This window comes from Copidosoma floridanum, unplaced genomic scaffold (assembly GCF_036245765.1).
Source record: "Copidosoma floridanum isolate Cflo_tuat_1 unplaced genomic scaffold, Cflo_Japanese_pri ptg000013l, whole genome shotgun sequence".
In the NCBI taxonomy this organism is placed as follows: domain Eukaryota; kingdom Metazoa; phylum Arthropoda; class Insecta; order Hymenoptera; family Encyrtidae; genus Copidosoma; species Copidosoma floridanum.
The window spans coordinates 38,635,657-38,657,902 of NW_028321890.1; the positions used below are offsets into that span (position 1 = coordinate 38,635,657).

Sequence of the window (22,246 nt, forward strand, 5' to 3'; positions counted from 1 at the left end):
CCTCTTTACGACTTTTTAATCCATTTAAATTTTTTTCTCTCAATCCCCTCCTACTTCTTTTCTTTCTTTTGGCCCCGACTGTAACGCAAATTTCTGGTTGTGTATAATTATAAGAACTCAGTTTCACGGAATCGAACGAGAGTGACAGAGAAAAGTAGTGCACGATATTAAAGAGCAGCCGATAGTATCCACTTTATTGAATTTCAAGAGGTATAACAATAAAAAATTACCAGTAGGGTATCAAATAATAATATACATGTTTATACCAATATCGCATGTGTGACTTTGACTTTTTTTTGCCATACTTGCTTCTACGTACGAGTGTTCATATGATTACAGCATATATAATTGTTATGTCTTTTAAAAATGGCTTTACAGTAACGATACAAGCTTCATACAAAATTACTTTGAATTTTCATTTTTTCCCCTTTCATTTATCGAAAATTATTTCAATTTGTGAAAATCATGCCTAGATACCTATTGACATATTATTAACTAAAATACCTCCTATGTGCCATTTTTATTCAACTGTATGGAAAAAAAAAAAAAAATTAATTTACCGAAAGGCGCTTCGCGAAAAAATGTTCTTTTATAAGAACTGTAGTTTTTTTGCGTCAAACTTCTCAAATTAAGTATTATCAAAAAGAAGAATCAGTTGGTGTAGTAAAAATATACGTGCAATCACATACCCTATATAAATTAACCAAACAGCCGTGCATTCACGCACTTGTCTCGTTTCCTAGTTGCACAGGAACTAACAAAAACATTGTTCAATTTAATTTATTTATTATTATTTTTTTTTATTAAGTTACCGATTGAACAATTAAGGTAAACTTATCAATAAATGGCAGTAGTGGTAGTTTAGTATTTAGTAAAAATTTTGTTTCTTTATCTCTTCATAATTTCTCGCTGTCCAGACAGTTTATCGCACCTTAATACTATCATTTATGCTAGTTGATGTATTTTTGACAGATGTAATTATTGGAAAAAGTATTATGTAATGTATCAACTACGATGAAGAAAATTTATTTTTAAGATCTTAAACAACTATCCATACAAACATTCATTTGATAAAAAAAACTGCGTGTCATTTCGAGAAGTAAAAAAAAAAAGTGATTAACTGTATATAAAGTAAAAAACGGCCCTTCCATAGACGGCAAAAGAATAAATTTTTGTATGATAATTACGTAGGAATTGACTGACAGAGCAAATGAAGATTGCTGCCTTGAATCCAATAATAATATTTAAACATGATCTAATTACATTATACAGTAAGAATGGAAAAGCATCGAAAATAAGTGTCGTTGCATTGAAAACTTTTGTCTTTAAAGAAACACTCGTGTACGCGTTTAAAACAGAGATAAACAGTCACATGGGCACAAACGTGGCTTCCATTCACCAAGTCTCGAGAGGTGTGCGTGCTGTATATAGGTATATAGTAATGAGTAAGGATAGTACTTACAGTAGAAAACACCAATGCACCATCACTGGAGAGTACGAACAAAGCTCTATCTGCTGTATAATATCTATAGACGCGGACATAGCAACTGGCCGTTTCCGGCCGCCCCTTCCCCACTCTACGTGTTTCACATACGATTTCTCTGCCCCCCTTTCACTCTCTCGATCTACCGATCTCCCTTAGCATTCTATGGCAATTCCCTTTTTCATTCACAAGCACGACGTTATTTTTTGTTTTTTTGTACAACTCCCTGCTTTCGAGCATTTTTTTTTTTTTTTTTTTTTTTTTTTTATTTCTTGCATTGAATGCTTCCTTCAAAATTAAAAAAAAAAAAAAAAAATTACATAATTCTCGATAAATATTGATGATTCAATCTTTTTTATTTACCTGTACGGTTAAAATCTCGTAATTTATTATTAAATTCTTCTTACTTAACTCTTGATTAATGATGCTTATTTCCAAAGTGACATTTCTTCAAAATAATACCTTAATATCAATTATGTTCGAGTCGAATTATTATTATTATTTTTTTTTTTTTTTTGGTACTCATACAAAATTTGAAACATGGTCAGTACACGAGAATTTAGACCTCGCAGAGTACATGGTCGAATTTCCGGCATCTGATAATTAAGCAAAACAATTGGTCAAGGTAATTTTGACGGAACATCAAGTCTGCAGAGCTACAATGCAAATGATAAAATTTAACTTTTTTTTTTTTTTTTTTATACAACGAGCAGAGTTACTCCTTCGAAAGCCTCTCTGCTGGTGTATTCAGTTACAGCAGCTACATCCAGCAAGAGCGCAACAGCTGTGCGCGTGAAAATCCTATTTCGCAGCATTTGTTATTGCTGCAACGCAGTCATTGCTGCCGCTGTCCGGAGTTGCAGGAAATTGCAGCTGTGCAAAGAAGCATACCCCGATTGTTTTTTGGAATAAGCATTATCGTCATAGCGCTCTCGGATTTTTACAGATGTAACAATCTTCTCCCATCAATCAGGAATTGCAGTTTTGTATCAACAAACAAAAATGTATCTTTACGTTAAAGTTGCCAAGAGTGTAACCGTTTGTTTCTATTCTTACAACATCAGTAGTAGTAGTAGTAGTAGTAGTAGTAGTAGTAGTAGTAGTAGTAGTAGTAGTAGTAGTAGTAGTAGTAGTAGTAGTAGTAGTAGTAGTAGTAGTAGTAGTAGTAGTAGTAGTAGTACCAGTAGCGTCAAATAATGAAAAACTCGACATGTTAGATAAAAACATCATAAATAAAAACATTTACAGTAATTTTATGATGAAACAAAAATAATTTGAGCCAGAGAATGAAAAGAAACTGAGGCAGCTTTTAAAAATAACATCGGTACTTCTTGTGGATAAATAATCCGCAGATTAATTCTCAATATGTTGAGTTAAGATTATCTGCTATTTTTATAAGAATGAGTACAGTATTCAATTTCAAACACAAAAATTGACAGGTTAGCTCCCACGTATACCTATAGTATTTACTTCTTTAATTATAAATTTAGTGACATATCCTATATGCATGAATCGTGACACATATTCAATCTCACATTTATATTTACATCTTGTAACAATATAATAATTATTGCTGCATCGTTAATATAATTACTTGTAAACCTCTTTATTATGATTCATTTCAAATAAAAATCCCTTGAAAAATTTTAAATGGAGGTAGGATAGTTTACCTTGGGAGTAAATCAAGCTTGCGAGTGCTGTACTTACTTGTCATTCAAATACGGTGATTACGGGATAATTATTGATGGGGGGGGGGGGGGGGGGAATTTGAGTCTCCTCGTATTTAACTTTTTGCAAGGAGAATACACGTTGCACCATCTATTTTTCGTCCGAAAGTATAATACATATAGGTAATATCTACAAGATTGCTGCTAAGCTTGCTGTGGCTACAATTGGGTGTGAATATGGGTACTTACACCTCCATTTTTTACATTGTGTACATACTTATACGTGATTCCGCGGCTGTCCCAGCGTCATCTTTTTGTACCAAACGTGTCTAGTGTACACATGCACCTCCCAAGTTTTTATGGTGGTGGTAATAATGTTAGGAGGTGGAGAATAAGGAGGAGTCAAAGTACAATGGAATAGTGCGTGGAGTGCGAGTAGGTTATAGGCCGAGAAATGTAAGTAAGTACACAGAGGCAAGTGAAGGTAAAATAGGAGAGCGAGGTTACGCACAGGCAGGCGAGGCAGCGTGAGGGTCGAGCGGCGGCAGTTCGCAAAGTTCTGGCTGGCTGAACGCGCGTCCGGTCATTAACGAAGCTTATCTACATGAGCACACCTCGGTGTTATTGTTATATATATATATATAACACATGTATACACATTCATACATACACTAGCAGTCGCAGAGCGAGTTGAGGTTATTATGAGAAGAACTCTCTCTCTCTTTGTGTATACCTACTATGTATAGGTGTACACGGTACGCCCAATACCTACTCACGTAGGTTAATACAACGTACGACATGCTCGTAGAATCAGCGTTATTTCTTCCATGGGTGACCAAAATTTCTTACGTAATTCAGTCCCAACAAGGCTGCCTGAGACAATGATGACCAAGTTATACCTGATAATGATTACGATGACTAAGTAGGCGGGAGAGCACTGGACAGCGAGATATCAATTTTTTTTTATATAATAATAATAATAATAATAATAATAATAATAATTTAGTAAAATGACCATTGGTTGGTCATTGATGGCAATTTTTATACATACTTACTTTTTCAACAATAAAAGCTCTTTGGGTTATGTTCGGTATACTCGATTATAATAAATTAATATAGCCTGATAATTGGTAAATTATTTTCGTAAACAAAATAAGAAAAAAAAATGCCGGACACAAAATATAACCATAATATCACGAGTATTTGAAGCTTGTGTAAGTAAGTTATGATATCCCTGATTTTTCTTTATACTTGCGTGTGGGCGGGTACACAATCATGGTTATTGGGTTATTGGAGAATGACAAAAGTATTATAAACCCATACATCGGCAGTCCCATTGATATTATCCCAATTTTATGATTGTATAATAGTAGTTATTTAGGTGCATGTGTACACCTAACAATATAACGAATAATAAACCGAGTGGGTCTCTACCGGGGGGTCGGGGAAGCTAGTCGATCGTTGCACTCGAGCGAGAGTTCCCACGGTTAATTTACATTTTTAATTTTCGTCGACGACAATCGAGTGGTTAATGGAATTAATTCAACGAGGCGAGAAAAAAATCGAGAGTCAGCAGTATGGACGAGAATACATTTTGGTACGTATATGATACAGGTCCACACCGATGGCTCGGGGAAAAAAGGCGCTACTAATCTCGAATTTGTGGGGAAGAAATTTACGAGTGCCAAGTTAAAAGGTGTACCCTTAAGAGGTGGCGTAGCGAGGATTATCAAAAAAAAAGTTTTGGCTTTAGCAATATTGTTTACTTGGATTTAATGGTATACGCGGGCATGCGTGGATTGCATGGGCTTTGTATGCGTGGAGTCACAAGGTGGAAGTACGCTTCGTTGCCCGCCGCGCGAACTAGCCTCTCTTTCTTCCTCTACATGTAATACCTATACTTATAATACCGTGGTGGGGCCTTCCTATAATACGTTAATACTGCTGATGTACCACAGGACACTCACTGCTTTTATTGATGACGCCAAAAACATAATAAGTAAGTATCACATTGTGGAACCTGAAGCATCAAAATTTTCGAAAATTGCATACCTACGCTTCTGCAACAACAACAATCACTGTTGCTCAATCAAATGCTATTAACTTGCTTTTTAGATACTCATGGTCAGCATTAGCATGCGTGTACTTTTTCAAATATTTTAATCAATCGTTTTGTTTTTTATTATAACTACAACTATCATCATCATCATCATCATCATCATCATCATAATTTTTATTATTATTATTATTGCATCATCATTGTGCATTTTTTTCTCTTTTTTCAGCTTGATTCACAGTTTGTTGGAATTTGAAGCTCATCGCAAGCAGCGACAATAGCTTATTATGTGTTATATACATGTATATTATACCCTTGTTATTATTACATACATACTATCGCTGACAAAGTTAAACTTATTACAAAATGTTCGCAAAGTCAATTAATTAGTGTATGAATTAGTTTACGTTTGAAAATTACTTTATAATCGTTTGATGTGCTTTTCAACGACAAAGAAAAATGTCAAACGTCGAATGTAAAAGAGAGCAAAATGAGTACGGGAGTTTGCTTGCAGGAGAGATCAGGCAATGTAATTTAACGTGAATAAAAAAATAAAAAAAAAAAAACGAGAAAAAAAAAGTCCAGGCACCGTAAAATTCCATTAAAAAGTAATTGAAAAAAACAAATAAGGAAAAAAGAAGGGGGGGGGGGGGAAGGAGGTTTAAATAATAAAAGGTTCTAGCTTGCAAGCAAGGGTAGTGGTCGCAGATTGTTAAAAGAGAGAGGTAGAAAGGCGCTCACCGGATTATCGATTCTTGCGCAACGACCCATGATGGTGATGATGATAGCCCGAGGCGCCAATTCAACTTTACAAAGCCGTAGTACCCGCAAGCACACAGCAAGTGAGTAAGTAGCTTGACGTATAATATACCAATATTGTGTACACGAAAGTCAAACGCGCGCGTTGCATGTAATATATGTATAGACGATGGCTCCTATCATCCTACTCTTCGACTCTCTTCTAGTCTATACTGTATTGAAAATAAAACACACCGACGATATTGGTCGTGTTACAATTAAGTCGACGTGCAAACATCATAGTCCCTCCACGGCGCCGATGAACGAGGGGGTGGAAGTTGCTTGCTAGCCCCTTGGGGCCTTTTAATTAGTAGCGGTGCCGTAACTGAAATCCAGTGATTCGCGAGAGGAGTTATAGACATAGGGAAGGTTCAACGAATAATCCCCCCTATGGGGTGTATAGTATATACTCGAAATAAAGCCATGGGTGGTGGGGTGGTAGGTACGATGTAACATCAAGTAAGCAAAGTACGAAGTTTCCGAATAGGAGGGAGCTCTCTTTGACGGAGAGAAATCTAATGAGTATGTGTATATAAGCGCTCTATTGCCTTTTCTTGCCGCGCTTTGTGGGGCGTTAGACAACAACGGAGACCGGAGACTTCGCTTCGATTCTCATCCGGTTCAATTAGAGACGACGACGACGATGATGGTACCGGTGCTAGCTCGAAACTCGTGTACCTATAGGTGTCTCATCGGCTCGCTGCTGCTCCGGATCTTTCGTTCATTCACTTGGAGGAGGCGCGTTAAACGTTCTCATTGCTTATGCCGAATAGTTCAATTCTTATATTAAAATTTGCGCAATATTGCCTTTTCGATATAAAAAAAATCTTGCCTCATTATAAAAACATAATACATTTTATTCAAGTAATTATCTTGTGTTGTATGCCACAAATGACAAAGGGTTATTAACTTGACCCCATTTTTACACCATTTTACGTTAAATTTTCGTTTTATCAGAACACATTTTCCATACTCATTTAAACCATATATTCCACCTGTACCTACCGTAACTTATAGATACTTTTTTTTTTTTTTTTTTTTTTTTTTTTTTTTTTTTCCCCCAACACTTTAGCAAATACTTTATCAACCCAACACTTGTCATCTAATACGCATCATCGATATATTGGCACAACTTGATTGAAGAGTAGAGAAAAATAAAGGATTGGGAGAGATACGTGAAAAGACAGCAAAACAACATATTCGTCGAAATTCTTCGTTACTTTTCCATCTTACACTTGGGTCCCCTACGACATACATACATAGGAGGAGTATTCCTAACGGTGAGCTTAGTTGTTATACTCGGTAGCCACCCAAAAAATATTGAGTCAAGTCGTCATGCATAATATGTACAACCATATATCTACAGGCAGTGGTGGGTGCGCACGTAATTTTTTTACTTGTAAATAAAATATGAATCATAGTTATGTACAATATAATATACACACACATACTTACAACCCCTCAAAGTGAATCAAACCAATCGTAAAAGTTGTAAATTTGAGTAAACAAGCTGAAATTGCTTATTCTGTTAGGCTGACTCCCAGTAACTCAAAACACTTATCATGGTAAACTGTGATCAACAAAAATGGATAACCACAAATTACAGCAAAATGTTTAAAATGTAAAAAAAAAAAAAAAAAAAAAAAAAAAAAAACTGATGTATAATTTTGACAGTTGTAACGTGAGATACACCTGCTTTCGAAATTGTATTCTAGATAATCACTTTTAAAATTATTGCGTACACACTCTTGCGTTTTCTTAACATAGCAATATGCAACTGCAGCCTTAAGATAGCTTAAAATTTCACAATAATTTTTATTTTTTACAAAAACTCGAGTTTTATGCAGTTATAGCTGTCCTTCTGGAGCGTGAAGTGGATTATAACCGGAAGGACGGATATATAAATGTAGGTAAGTGTATGTTAATCAGCTGATTTTTTTATTTTTATTTTACTGTGACTACAATAGTGCAGATCGCGGAATTCTTAGCTTTGCAGCAGGAACGGTGTTAATACAGGAGAGAGAATGTGAGCGTGAGTCAGAGGGAGTAGGGGATTGGACAGAGTGAGGCAGGCTCCTCCTGTTAGGCCGTACGGTGCCAGCCTCCCTCCCCCACATGATCCAGCCTCCTACACGCGACTCGCGATGCCACTCTTGGCTCTTGGCTTGGCTTTGTGAGCGCATTACCCTCAACCCGCCTAAACCTATGGTGTGCTGGGCTCTTTTCTGTATTCATGCATGGGGTTGGCCAGCAGCAAATCAAGCGCCGGAAGATTACTCTATGCAGTTTTAATGTTATTTATTTCGAAATTTCGTATATTTTGCCAGAACATGTACTATCGATATATTATATGTGCATGCTCTCTTGTTGCGCGATGGTTTTGAGCCATTCTGTTGCTTAATATGTCATGCAGTCACAGTAGTTATAGTCACTGTTGCACCTATCATTTTATGAGATTGAGGATATCACCGGCCACAAACTATCATACAAATGAATATGTGCTTAAAAAAGGAAAAAAAAAAAAAAAAAAAAAAAAAACGGATACATTTTTTTAACATGCCTTTTGTTGTTGTTTTCTATTTTAAACTTGAAAGGACAAATTTTCCTTTTATTTATACATCTAAGCAGATCCTTGAGGTAACTTTTATACAATAATAACATAACTCATGATGAAGATATATTATATACTATGCACATGAGTAAATTACATACACTGAAAAATAATAAATAAAAATAAGTAAATGTTTATTCACTGAATGATTTACTTATACAACTACCAACAATGCAGATGTACTTTTAACCAAGCAAACAAAAGCATTTATAAACCTAACTTTGCGAGTTGTTTTGTTCTAAGCAACAAGAATTGTTGTGTATTGTAAAAGAGGTATCACACGTTTCCCGCCTGTATCTCCTATTGCACCCCACCTAGCAAGGATCTCGGAAAAATCGTACAAAGTCAGAGAGTCTTTAGTGCAAGGGAAAAAAAAAAAAAAAAAAAAAAAAAAAACGAGCACACTGGTTTTCACAGAAAAAATACAATAAAAAGTGTGGCGGCGGCGGCGGTTCGTATGGTGATCGGTCCCGTTACGTTAACTCCACTACAGTTGCCCAAGGCGATCAACGATATGAGTAATTCAATCATTTTTTTTGCCGGTTTCCGGGACGCGTATGAACAACGTCACTGGTAAGCAACGTCCGCACATTAAACTACTCCTGGATGCTCGCAAGAGACTACATTATAATGTATATAGGTAGTGGATACCTACTATCTGTTGCCCGGGCTCCATTGCACTTGGCGGATCGGGAAAGCCGAGAGGCGCGAGAGGAAGAACGTAATACGGGCAGAGTAAAGAAACAGAGGAAGAAACGGAAGCCGCGTTCTACACCACCATCGTACACTTTTCCTATGTCATATAATTGTGTAGGTATACAGGCTCGCATCTGTAGAAGGCTCGTAAATTTCTCGTTATCTCGATCACGCTCGAGTCACTTAACGACATTGAATTAATATAGTGGTACTGTATACGTATTTATTCATGTATAGTAGCATAAAATACTTATCAGCAACATTGCTGCTGGTGGAGTTCATGATAGTGGTGGTGGTGGTAGTGACGATGATGGTATTGCTCGCACAACACGTATACGATATTGCTGCTGCAGGAGGATAAAATTGATGCGTCGATCGGGAAACGAGAACGGGACGCAGGTTTTTCAAGAAACCACGTGAAAACCACTTTTTTCTGCAATGTTTGTCTTTTTTCTTGGTACCCAATACCATATTTTTTTTTTTTTTTTTTTTTTTTTTTTTTGTCGTTACTATTTATTTACTGTCGGTAAATGAGAGAGAAATAATTGACCGACATATATTATGCGGTTAATGGCAGTGTTAATAAAAGGCGGGCTCTAACAATTAGATGATTAATCTGATTCTGTAGGTACACAACATACCAAGTTATAGGTACTTGTCGAATAATTGAGTAATCGATGTATCTACGCCTATGTTTATACATCTCTTGCACTAAGATTGTTATATATATATATATATATATATATATATATATATATTTTTTTTTTTTTCAGCTATTCTGTATGTACGCTGTCGGCCTACACGACTGATCGCTCTCGATATAAAAATAATGAATAAATAATTATATATGTATTCATAACATAGACAAGTACATCCGAATATATGTATATATATATATATCATGATACACGGTATAATATGAAACGTAAGTAAATTTTTTCGTTGGAAAACAAAGACGCGAGCATAAAAATAATAATATACATAAATGTGGGGTATGTAATATATATATATATATATATAATATAGTTAACAACTTGCGGTGAATGCTGGTTATAACAGGATAATAGCGTTCGGCAGTCTACTTAGGTTTGGCGGGGTGATTTAAAACTTTGAGAAAAATATGCATCACTCAACATTTTCAAAATCTCACGTAGCAATAATACTCGTAAATGCAAGGATGCATTGTCTCGGTTGCGCGTGACCATGCAAACAAGCCCAAAGGAGTAAAGGGTTATTGGGTTAAATTGATGTGTCTAATATTTATAATATCGAGCGGTATACTTATATTATGTTTGCACCAGGGCCTTACCCAAGAGAAAACAGTTCGGCGCAAAATGATCGGTATACGTATGCCTACTCATACTCCCTTATAATGTATATAGGTAAGCAACGAGAGAAAAGTTTCAGCGGCAACCAAAGAAACGAGGATCGAGTGTGATGTGTGTATATATATATATATATATATAGTTTGACGGTCAAGGAAGGTATATGAAAGAAAAAGAAAACGTTGCTTTGCGCATGTGAGAAGGAGGATACTTACATACACACAAAGAAAGAAAGAGTAAGAGTCAAGTGGAGCATCAAGTCAGCAGCGAGTTGCAGGCTTGCTTGTTCCCCCCTACTCCATTACCCTTTCCACCCTTCTCTTTCGAATTATAAATAAATCTTGATCGCGTGGCTCTCATCCCCACCGTAGCTCCTGGCATGCTCTCGGACGCGCGTCCGTTTCTCATTTTTTCTCCCTTTTTTTTTTTTTTTTTGTTTTTTTTTTCTTTTTCCTTTCTTTCTTCCTCTTTTCCGCTGCCGTTGCTGATGCTGCTCCTTCTGCTTCTGACGAGTATCGCTCGAGGCTACTGCGCGCGGCACGGATAAGACGGGACGGGGTAAGCAAAGGCGAAGAAGAAGAGAAAAGAGAGAGGCTGCGGACTTGTTTCATGGCCCGAGCGGCTCCCTCCACTATCATATATAGGTATACGCACGCACGCACGTATTGCATATTATAAGAGATATATAGGTATGAGCAGAGCCGTAGCTGCTTTATGATAGGCATGCACGTATATCGTCTTTGAATAACGAGATCTTACATCTTATATTTTTAGTCCCTTTCAAAATTACTTTAAATTTGTTTTTACAAAAATGTAGATTAAGTATTAGCTCATTTTTTTTTTTCTCCATCAGAGATTGCTTGAAATTACAAATAAGTAAAAATCATCATTATCATCGTCACTGTTAAACATTTATTTTAATTTGAACGAAAATTAAACAGGGTACATGCAGTTTTTGTTAGTTGCATTTAACACAAATGTCGTGTTGAAAACTCACAAATCTTGGGTATGTTATAGCCTTATGCTAACTAACATCAGACACTAACTTTGTGTATTTATGAGTATTAGTTTAATTAAGATAATGCATGTTATTTATTTAATTTGTGTAGTTAAGTAAATTACAAAAAAATACTACACTTATATACTTATGTTGTGTTATCATGGTCGCAATCCATGTTTTTATTTTTTCCAACCTTGTAGTACACATGACAACACCAAACAAAATTCATTGCTGTACCCTAACATACACACTGAAATCAGTGATTTATTTGGTCAATTCACATTTAATAACCTTTTTTTAAATTTATTTAAAAGACTATTTCCTATAAGATTCCGTGCATTGTGGCGACTTCAGCGAGGGACAATTTCTCTCACTCGACGGCACCACCTGACATAGGCGCATACCGAATACTCTTTCGCGAACTTTTCTTGTATTTATACACCTACCAATGTCACATGGTCGTGGAAACTCTAATGAAACTTATTCGACCAAGTAAGTATTGCCGGCCATGACGCGGCTCCAGTGTATATGTTTTTTCTTCCACGAGCTTGTGGGCTTGGGTCCTTTAATCACTTTACGTCCATGCACCGGTACAAAACTACGAAACAGCATTCTGCGACCTCGGTAACAAAAATAACGTTTAATGACACTGAAGTCATACTTTGGGCTCCGTTATTGCGGACATTGGTAACCACTACTCGTAGTTTATTTTAGGCTTTGATATAACTACGCGCCTATACGCATATTGTACAGGTGTGCATAATATAATATAATATAATGTATGGGTACCATGTGGTGGTAGTAGCGGTGATGATGAACGAACGACTGGTTGCGGGAAAACTCGTTTGCGGCTGGTTGGTTGGTTGGTTGGTTGCTGCTGCTGCTGCCGTCGTAACACAGCTGCATCGACAGTGCAGGCGTCAATTATTCATTTCGCTACTACTTTATTATTTGCCTATCATCTTGCCACTAATCATTACCGAGGCTATCGAACTCAATTATTGGCGAAGAAGGCCATCCAGAAGCAGAGCATCCCAACACATAATACCTATGTGCAGTCGGGGCTATAAAACATGTACGTAAGCCCCATCTGGTCCTCACTTAACAACAGAGGTGCCCCCCCCCGCGCCCCTCTCTTTTTTCAGCCTCTCCCGCTACATTTTTACCATACGTATACGTTTGCTCAATAGAAATATTTATCTATACAATATGTAATTATTATACGTAATGTAAAAAAAAAAAACATAACATTGGGCTATACGATATTATTATTACAAGTACACATACATACGAGTTATGCTCGCAAGTAGCAAGCTCTGAGTTTACACGTCAATTCTAAATTATTCCATGTTCGTTTGATTTCTTCGAGTTATTAAATTTTTGAAAACATAATGCGACATAATGTACGTGCTGCAATAATGGCGGTGATGATCACATGGAATATGGAAAGCGAACGACGGAATGAGGGTTTGCGTACGAGTCCACGGCGCTATTGGATGGCAGAATAACTTAAAAATTTATTACCATGTACAGACACGTGGGTAAAACTCGCGGAAGAAAGGATATTTCGATGGTGCGTGGCGACGAGCGCCCACCGACAAATGAAAACATGTCCAAGTATTTGCCGCAGCTCGTATAGCTGCTCGATGACCAAGTAGTTACGTGAGCTGCAAGGGAGACGTGTAATAGCAAATAGAGTAGAGTAAAATTTTCTCGCGCAGAGGGACGAGAATGATCGGCTAAAACCACGAAGCAGCCGTCCAGGCAACAGGAAGGAAGTGGCGCTGCTTGATTAGTTAGGTATATGCCACCATGTCTGACAAATTCATAATCGTCCACGGACGACGATAATAATTATAATAATAATAATAATAATATTTTTGCCAACTTATTACTCGCGTTATGTCATTTGCTACAAAAAATTTACAAACACAAACGCACTTTTCCGTTTTCAGATGAATACCATTACATAGGTATACTGCGTGTGCTGTCACCGATGATGATAATTTTCATTCACAGCGTTGGTAAGTACTTACATTTGCGCAAGTTTGATCACATTGTCATTAGACGTTGTTTCAAAATTTACACATCTCAACAATATCATTTACTTACATTAAAACTTGGAAAAAAAATTAACACCTAATTTTATGTCTCTAGTCATGTAAATGGAGTGATGGTCCAAAATAGTTAAAGCATTGAGACACGTATAATATACTACGGATCAAAAGACAAGCAGAGAGAGGGAGAGAGAGATACGGCAAATGAACACAGGTGCATGGAGCGAGTAGTGCGCCGAGAAGATGAATGAACCTGACAATTCGCGGAGAGCAAAGACCTTTAATACATAGGTAAGCGGCTCTCTTTTCTCATTCATTGGCTCCCGTACGGGCGTTGTGACTACATACTTACTATATACTCCATCCTGGCTACAGCACTCTGTCGACTCGGGATAACCCCCCTCCCTCTCTTGCCACGGCTATCCATCCTTCTTCTGTGATATCACACACACACACACACACACCACGTCCTTCGTGGCTCTTTCTTGGCTTCTTGCGGGTTAGCATCGATCGATTCAGCCTCTCTTCTCAGTAAACGCTTAACTACTTATACAGGGTATATTATTACAACGCGCGCAATACGACACCGGTAACCACAAAACAAGTTAAAATTATTCTTCAACACTTGTAATTTTACTGTGCAGAAGACTTCTTTTTCTCTTTTGCCCCAAGGTATTTTTTTTTTAAGTACAATCAATAATTAGGTATTGTGTCTCATTTCTAAGCTGATGACAACAAGCCGTGACAACTGTAGCAGCCGTGACTTTGTACTCGTTAACCAAATACAAGAACAAAATTTTTACGGCCACAAAATAATCATGATGATCTGTCTGCATTTTTTTAAAACGGCTCAAATAGGGTTGCCATTGTAAATTATGTAAAAACAAAAAGACAGCGTTTTGAAACTCACATTATCTTAACTTGGGCACATTTTTTCGCATTTTTTCTCACAAGAATTTATACATTTGAAACTGTTGCACATGCAAATAAGACGAAAGCGATATGATGACCCACATAAAAACTTAAGTTATTGGATTATGTGCAAAATGTATATTTTCAGCTTGTAGCAGGTATAACTTTGATGATTTTTTTCCTCCGTAGATTTCATGCATGCATGCAAGTAATATCTCCACCTCGGATGGAATCGTTAACATAATACGCTGATTTATTGTACGTAGGTGATAGGTTTCTTGGCTTTGTCGCTTTTTCCGTGGCTAAAGTCGAGCGACAGAGCAAATAGACAGCTGTCTGGGAAAACGAAGGTGGCCCATTGATTTCAAAGGGAAGTCGCCGTCGACCAAGTACTTACAACCGAGCCTGCCATGCCTGCCTCTCGGCTTATTTTCATTTCCGTAGTCCTTACCTCGAGAACTAATGAAGAGAAAGGAAAGGGGGGGGGGGGAGGAGGGGCACACACAACTATAATAATGGAGATTCTGCGCTTTTGCCCAGTCTTAGATGTGTGTGAAGCAAATTCAATGTGGATATATTTGTGCTAATTGTAAAGGGTAAAGGGGAAGAAAAAAAAAAAAAAAGGTCCAGACAGAGTAGGAAGTAGCTGCATTAATATACAGATATGGCATACCGATGGGATAAGTAAGTATATGCAGGTACAATTAAAATAAAATGGCATCCTTGATATTTTTCCAAAAGTGGCCCGTCCAACCGAACAACCGAAAATTGAGATAAATTGTGCAATAGAGCCATCGACGAAACAGACACAAAGCTGATGGTGCCAAAATACATTATTGTACACGTGTGCGAGTAGTAGTAGTAGTAGTGCATGAAGAGTTACGTTACACGTATAATAATTATATAGAGGTACTTGTGCTTATAGCTGTAACTTGTAGCTGGCTCGCGCACGTAAAGGTGAGAGGGAAAAAAAGCGAACTGCAGCAGCAGAGTTGTGTGTAGAGCGCAAAGAAGAAGAAATGAAGTAAAAATGAAAGGAGGGAGGCGAAGGTCAAGCGGTTCTCCGTGTAAGACGCGTTCCCACGATCTCATGAATGAACGGACTCGCGTGGCTACTCGTGCATCAGGTGGGGAGGGACAAACTTCCCCTACGTTATATAGACTTACTCACACACAGACAGAGATCGCCGAGCCGCTCACTTCCTTTCGCCTGCTCACTTTACAAGCTGATATATATATATATATATATATATATATATATATATATATATGACAAATCTGTAAAACTTTAGGCTATCGTGAACCTCACCTTTAGCTTTAACAATAATTCTTGATCTCGTCTGGGACATGTGAATATAATAAATACCTACAGGTACACGTGTCTTGCTATTATTCACAACAACTTTACAATACGACGATGTTATAAAAATACATGTGTAATCGATACACATCAATAGTGGGCTTTGAAAAGAAAATAATTTATACTTCCTTAAAATTAAAAGTTTCACGGATTAGCTCATATACATATACTTACCTATTAAATATGGCTATACCTTGTTTGACGGACTACACGCATTATATACGCAGCACCTGCAGCACTCTTTTCTCCTTCCTTCCTTCCTTTCTTTCTTTCTTTTCCTCTTTCTTCATTCGCCTTTGTACTTACTTAGTAGTGATGCGATCGTCGCTTAGTATATATATTTTCTTCTTCATCTTCTTGTTCCATCGTCATTATCATTATTATGATCATCTTGTCCTTTAAGTTTTCTTCGCTCTGGCATCTTCGCGGAACGAGCACAAAGATTTGGATGACGCCTATCACGCAATGGTGAACCAAATAAACCATCTTGCAAGGGTTTACATAAAATCGTTGTGTGAGAGCATAAGTGAAGTTTAATCCATAGCTGTGAGGTTAAGCAAGTCTGTACTTGTATGTTTTTTTTTTTTCATTGAGAATAACAATGAGTTAAATACAACGATCGGTGGACCTTTCAAACAGCAACTGCATAGAACAATTTTATTCCCATCTTACAGGTACATGAAACTTATCTAGTGGCTGCTTGAAAAATATAATAACGCCTCGCTTTAAGATTATCGTCCGATCCACGAATATCGCATATTTTCAAGTGCATCAATGCTTGATTGGCCTGTACCTATATGATAACCTAAAGTTATACATTGCAACATGAGAAACAACGGAGGAGGCCACAGCATAGTTTTGGCTGATATGTCGTGGTAACTTGGATACCTACGTAGAAAAATTTGCTCGGCTCAAAAAAAAAAAAAAAAAAAAAAAATTAGTCTGAATGATTAACCAAATTCCAAAGACAAAATTGGAGCGCAATTGATTTTACGGTGTTCGTAAGTGTGGATATCGAACGCCATGATCAGACCCCAAGCAGTAGTTGCCCGCGCATATACGTAAAACTAAATCAAAAAGAAGTAATAACAATAATAATTTATTTCAGCGGTGGCTAGACAGTAGCCCAAGGGAGTCTATAAATTTGGCACACCCTCAAATTAATTTATACCTTCCGCTCTCTCTTTCTTTCGGTTTTCATTGGTAACTTCATAATATCCTACCTTACCAGCCGCAGAGAGGTTTCGAATATATACATATATATACATACATACATACATATGTGGTGGCATCCTCCGCGCTACCTATGCGCGAACGAACAAACCTTTTCACTTGCTCACTTTGGGGTAGCACCGATAGATGTAGCTATAAGATACAGCCTCGTACCGACGACCGACGTTCATTCATGAATGTTTACTCAATGTCGTCAATAAGCTATACAACGTTTAACCATTCATTCCCGCATACCTATACATACCTATACCGTTATTCGCTCTTTTTTTATTCATATTTTCCTGTAAGTTTGTGTGTATGACGGATAGCTACACACTGAATGCATCCGAGGGATGGGTTGCGTATATTATGTTTATTACGTAAGGTATGGAATTTCGGCACGGCGACGGATAACAGACCGTAACAGATAGAATAATAATGCTACTGACGTTATTGGTTTAGAGGAAAATTGAGGGTAAAAATAACTAGCCACAGCAGTCTCTGCGCTTATATAAGTATACTGTCGGGAGAAAGAGAGAGAGAGAGAGAGAGAGAGACACACACACATCACACTGCATATTCATTCGGGTAATGGCGGAGGAACTGCTGCTACTCTCCTCTTGCTGTAGCTTTTGGGGACGGAACGAGAACAGCAATTTAGGAGACGGTGCAAGCCATTTATGTCATTCAAGCAAAATGCTTGGCTTTGAGCTCCACCAATATACCCAACTACGACTATACATAATATTTATGTTTAAGAGAATGGTGTGGTCACTTACTTGATCATATATCATACATTACATCGTAAAAAAAATCATTTGCGTGGAAAGAGAGTTTTATATATATATATATATATGACTCTACGTTAACGATGTTACGTGTGTGTACGCGTGTACACCCGGGCACGCAGTCAACGAAAAAGTGGCTCATACAGTTATCGCTCACGAGAATTTGAACGAGTGAAAATGATTGGAGGCACAGATTAAACTTCGTGGAACGATTATCAATGCCCCGAAGCATCGCGTTAAACATATATTACGCGGATATTATAACATCAATACTTGTACCTATACCTATCTGTGTGCGTTATATATTGTAAGCGCAAGATATCACAATTACGCTAATACGTTTCTTTATTTATTGTTTTCTTTTCTCTTGTTTTTTTTGCTTTAATCGTATCAACAAGGTCCGGCTGCATGCATGATTGGTGTAAGATTAGAGTAGAATACATTGATTCATAACATCAAGAATCACTGGACTAGAATAGCTTTGGTTTTTTTTTTTTACGAGTAAAACGCAATGTACATCTTACTACGCGCATTTAACATATCATCATTGTAATACATTAATTATATGAAAGGAGAAAAAGATTGCCAACAGTAAAAAAAGTAACAAGTAACAAAAGTCTTTTTATGCTCGGAATACAATATACCTAAGTACCGGGACGTAATAGTGTAACGATTGTGCAGCACAAACTCAAGTTGCGTTTGTTGTCTCCGAGTTTTGAAATTAGACATACGACATATCTCTACAAACTTTTTTTTATTTTTAGTCGTTAAAATCGCTAAACTTACCCATAACAAGCGATTGTTGTTATTGAGGTGTCCCAAAACAATAGTTACAGTGTCCAAGGATAATATATAGCATATAAGTATAATTTCTTACGAACGTACCCATATTACCCGTAGAATCCAAACTTGGAAGTTTGAATGATCCAAAAGTGGTAGGTTTTTTTTTTTTTTTTTTTTTTTTTAACACGCGTTACGGTGAAAACATAATTTAATCTCAAAAAGTTGCAAATTTAATTTAAAAAAAAGTGTTTTCTGATACTTGACACAGTTTTAAAAGTCCCCAAGTTAGGTGAAAAATGCGAGAAAAGAACTTATAATGATGTTTTAATACACCTCGATGGATCAGGTGCATCACACATGGGCAGTATACTAATTATTTTATTCAGAAATTGGCTGACGACTATTGATTGTTTAAACGTTACTTGTTTGTTCAAGTAATGGAGCATAATTTCCATGCCTAGTCCAAATTTAACAGTTGCGCTGATGAAGTATATTTGCTTCGTTGAAGGTAGATAGTTTCAAAATATTTAAATTTCTATGTATATATTCCAAGTATACAGCCTATGCAGCCTTAATCTCATGCATAACTACTAGTCACCTTTGTATTGTTCCCGTGTTGTGATCGCAACTGCAGGTAAGTGAGTAGGTATACAATAAGTGATAGTGTAGATACAGGTTTTTTTGTTATTGAGTGAAAGAGTCGCACGACACATTTATACCTACAGACATTAAATAGAGAACAATGCTCTAACCACTCGAGTGACAATTATAAAATTGAAGTGAGCGCGTACGCATGACTTTAAACGCCCAGCATACAATAATTGTGTTGATGACAACGCCTACGATTTTTACTGCAATGTACAGTATGATTTTGTGTCAACTGTATTGTAGAAAAATGCCTAACGAATGTATGAAAATGCACACTCGCGCATGAACATTATTGAAATGAGTACGTAATTTTAAAAATCATTTTCCGAATGGACAAAAAAAAAAAAAAAAAAAAATTGAGTACGAATAAAAAGCTTTTTTGTTTCTTTTATCTTTTTTTTGATGTCACATAGGTATTCTCAAGCGGAACTGATGCTACGTTAGAGTTTTTAATGTACATGTTTGTTTTTTTTACGTACGCACACTGATATACACACATACATTATCACTTAAGAGTTTAAAAGTTGTCGTTCGAGTTATTGATTAATTTCAAAAAAATACGTAAATATTTGAATTTTATAAATAACAAGTGTGTATTTTTAGTTGTTCATAAAACATAAATGTCAGCTTATTTCAATTTTTCTGATGATTACGATAAATTTATAAATGAATATGACCAACGGAGAGTAATTAAATCTAATGGCATCTATAATATTGTATGCCGAATCTTAGGGAACAGTCGTAGCTCAGCTTGTATTGATCAAGTAGGCACGGGTTCGAAACTCGGTCGGGTAAAATTAAACATATAATTCCAGAGTTGTTTTGACTGTGATTTCTTTCCAAGCCTCAAAGACTGGATCCGAGATAAAAAAAAAAAAAAAAAAAAGAAGTCTCATGAACCAAGTAAATTGTAATGGAAGTGTCAAAATCTGATTATAAAATGCATGCCAAATCCGAGTAAAAGAGAGAAAGTAGGTGCATAAGGCTTTGGAGTCCACCAGTAACTTCCGGTGCTAAGTCAATAAATGGGAGAGAGGGAACATGACACATTGTGTACACGCACACTCCCCCCCCCCTCACTTTGTTTCTTTTAGTTTTTGGTGTAAGTCACGCGTACAGCTAATGTATCTACATTAATATTAACTTGTATTACGAGTAAAGATGAAAAAAGAAGATTAGTAGGAGAGACGAGAAAATAAAAGAGGAGCACTGGGTGTGCGGGGGAGGCAGAAACATATAGCACTCCGAGACAAAGAAAGGAAGATGGGGCCGTTCAACACTAGAGGGCTCTCTAATGAGGATGCTGCTGATTATTCAATTCGTGAATTATCTCCCTCTCTTTATATATATATATAAAGAGAGATGTGCTCATCCTAATATGAACACGAGTACGTAACAAAATTAGCTTGGCTTGATACTCTCATGTGTCCCAAACAAAAACAAAAAACATCAAAAGTACATGTAGGTGCGGTGTACACACGCGCAGAGACGTTTAAAAAAGTAATACTTTGACATAAGATTTATTTTAACTTAGTGATTTTAGCCCTAAATTTTAATTCTTGTAATTGCAAAAATTTTATTTGCTATTGTATCCCTAAATTTGTGTACTTTTTTTTTTTTTTTTTTTTTTTTTCTTCATTTCTCAAATTACAGAAAATGTATTATGCAGTGTTAACTTTTATGCGTTCAAGTTAAGCACATTAGAGCGTGATTCTATTTATTATTGGCCCTTCGATCGATTTGCGGTTCAAGATCCATATGCTGTCTCAATTTTGTGAACCAATGTGTGTTTTTATGTATTTACGTACATACAGTAGCAACATACGTTTTATGTTTAGCTACTTTTTTTTTGTTTCACGTTGACTAAAGCCCGTTTTTATCCATAATGATCTTGGCGTGTATATTTGAAACATTTCGAGATGGTAAGTAGATTACTCAAGTAGCTAACCAAAAGATTTTAAGCCCCATAATTTCGGTATTTACACAACACACACCACGCTTACAGAATAAGACCTAATAGTCTAATAGATTGGAAAATTTTTGCATGCAATTAATAACTATGAACTTTTGAAGCTTGTATAAGCAGGATGTCACGTACATGAGAATTCAACCAAATATTTAATCCGCAAATTAAAAAACATTTGACGAAATATAAATATATGTGATATGTCACTATGATTATGATTATTATTGGGTCAATTCAGAGATTTTCAATGTATTGTGTATGACCAATGTCACTTGAATAACAAATATCTTATGTGCGAGAGTATTTATTGTGAATTTTGCTTCACGGGCTAAACCAATAGACGATTACTGCATCGATGGAAAAGCTCACTATACCTACTCTTAGCTTTTTGAATATAATTGAATGAATGAGGAGACAAACGTACCGAGTGAGCTCTCCGGGTCTGATAGGTCCGAGAGAGAAGGAACCTTGCGCATGGCGAAAGCACCGCTGAAGCGTCCGGGAATATTTGGCACGAGGCCTTCCTCCTCGGCATCTGAAGTTAACTCCTGCTTCATGAATTTAGACATCATCATCATGCCACCGCTGTAGCCCAGTAAGCCGCTGACCCCGGTCGCATGCTGCTGAAACAATTTAACGCATACTATCATCATCTACTTACGTTACTGATAAATAAATTTAGGTGGTTAACATATGGGTATTATTATGCCATACCACAAGAGGTATACGTGATACACAACATACTTAATTATAAACGCACGAGCCCCTATTATTGGATCAAATAATTCGGAACAACAGTTGGATTTCCGCAAAGTTATTTTGAATGGGGGTTACATGGACATCAGCAGTTGTTATTATTTTTATATTGTGTTCCGATAAATAAC

The 22,246-nt window shown here is 36.7% G+C and overlaps 1 protein-coding gene across 4 annotated transcripts in view; it reads right to left on the reverse strand.

Annotated features, from left to right (window-relative positions):
* pnt (ETS transcription factor pointed) overlaps positions 1-22,246 on the reverse strand; it is an 81,145-nt gene that overhangs the window by 45,853 nt on the left and 13,046 nt on the right. For 3 of the 4 annotated variants that reach the window (XM_089590946.1, XM_089590943.1, XM_089590941.1), the window contains exon 3: positions 21,787-21,985. In XM_089590946.1, coding sequence (XP_089447072.1) covers positions 21,787-21,985 — 199 coding nt within the window. The remainder of the gene's footprint in view (positions 1-21,786; positions 21,986-22,246) is intronic. The other variant, XM_089590942.1, reaches the window with a different exon arrangement.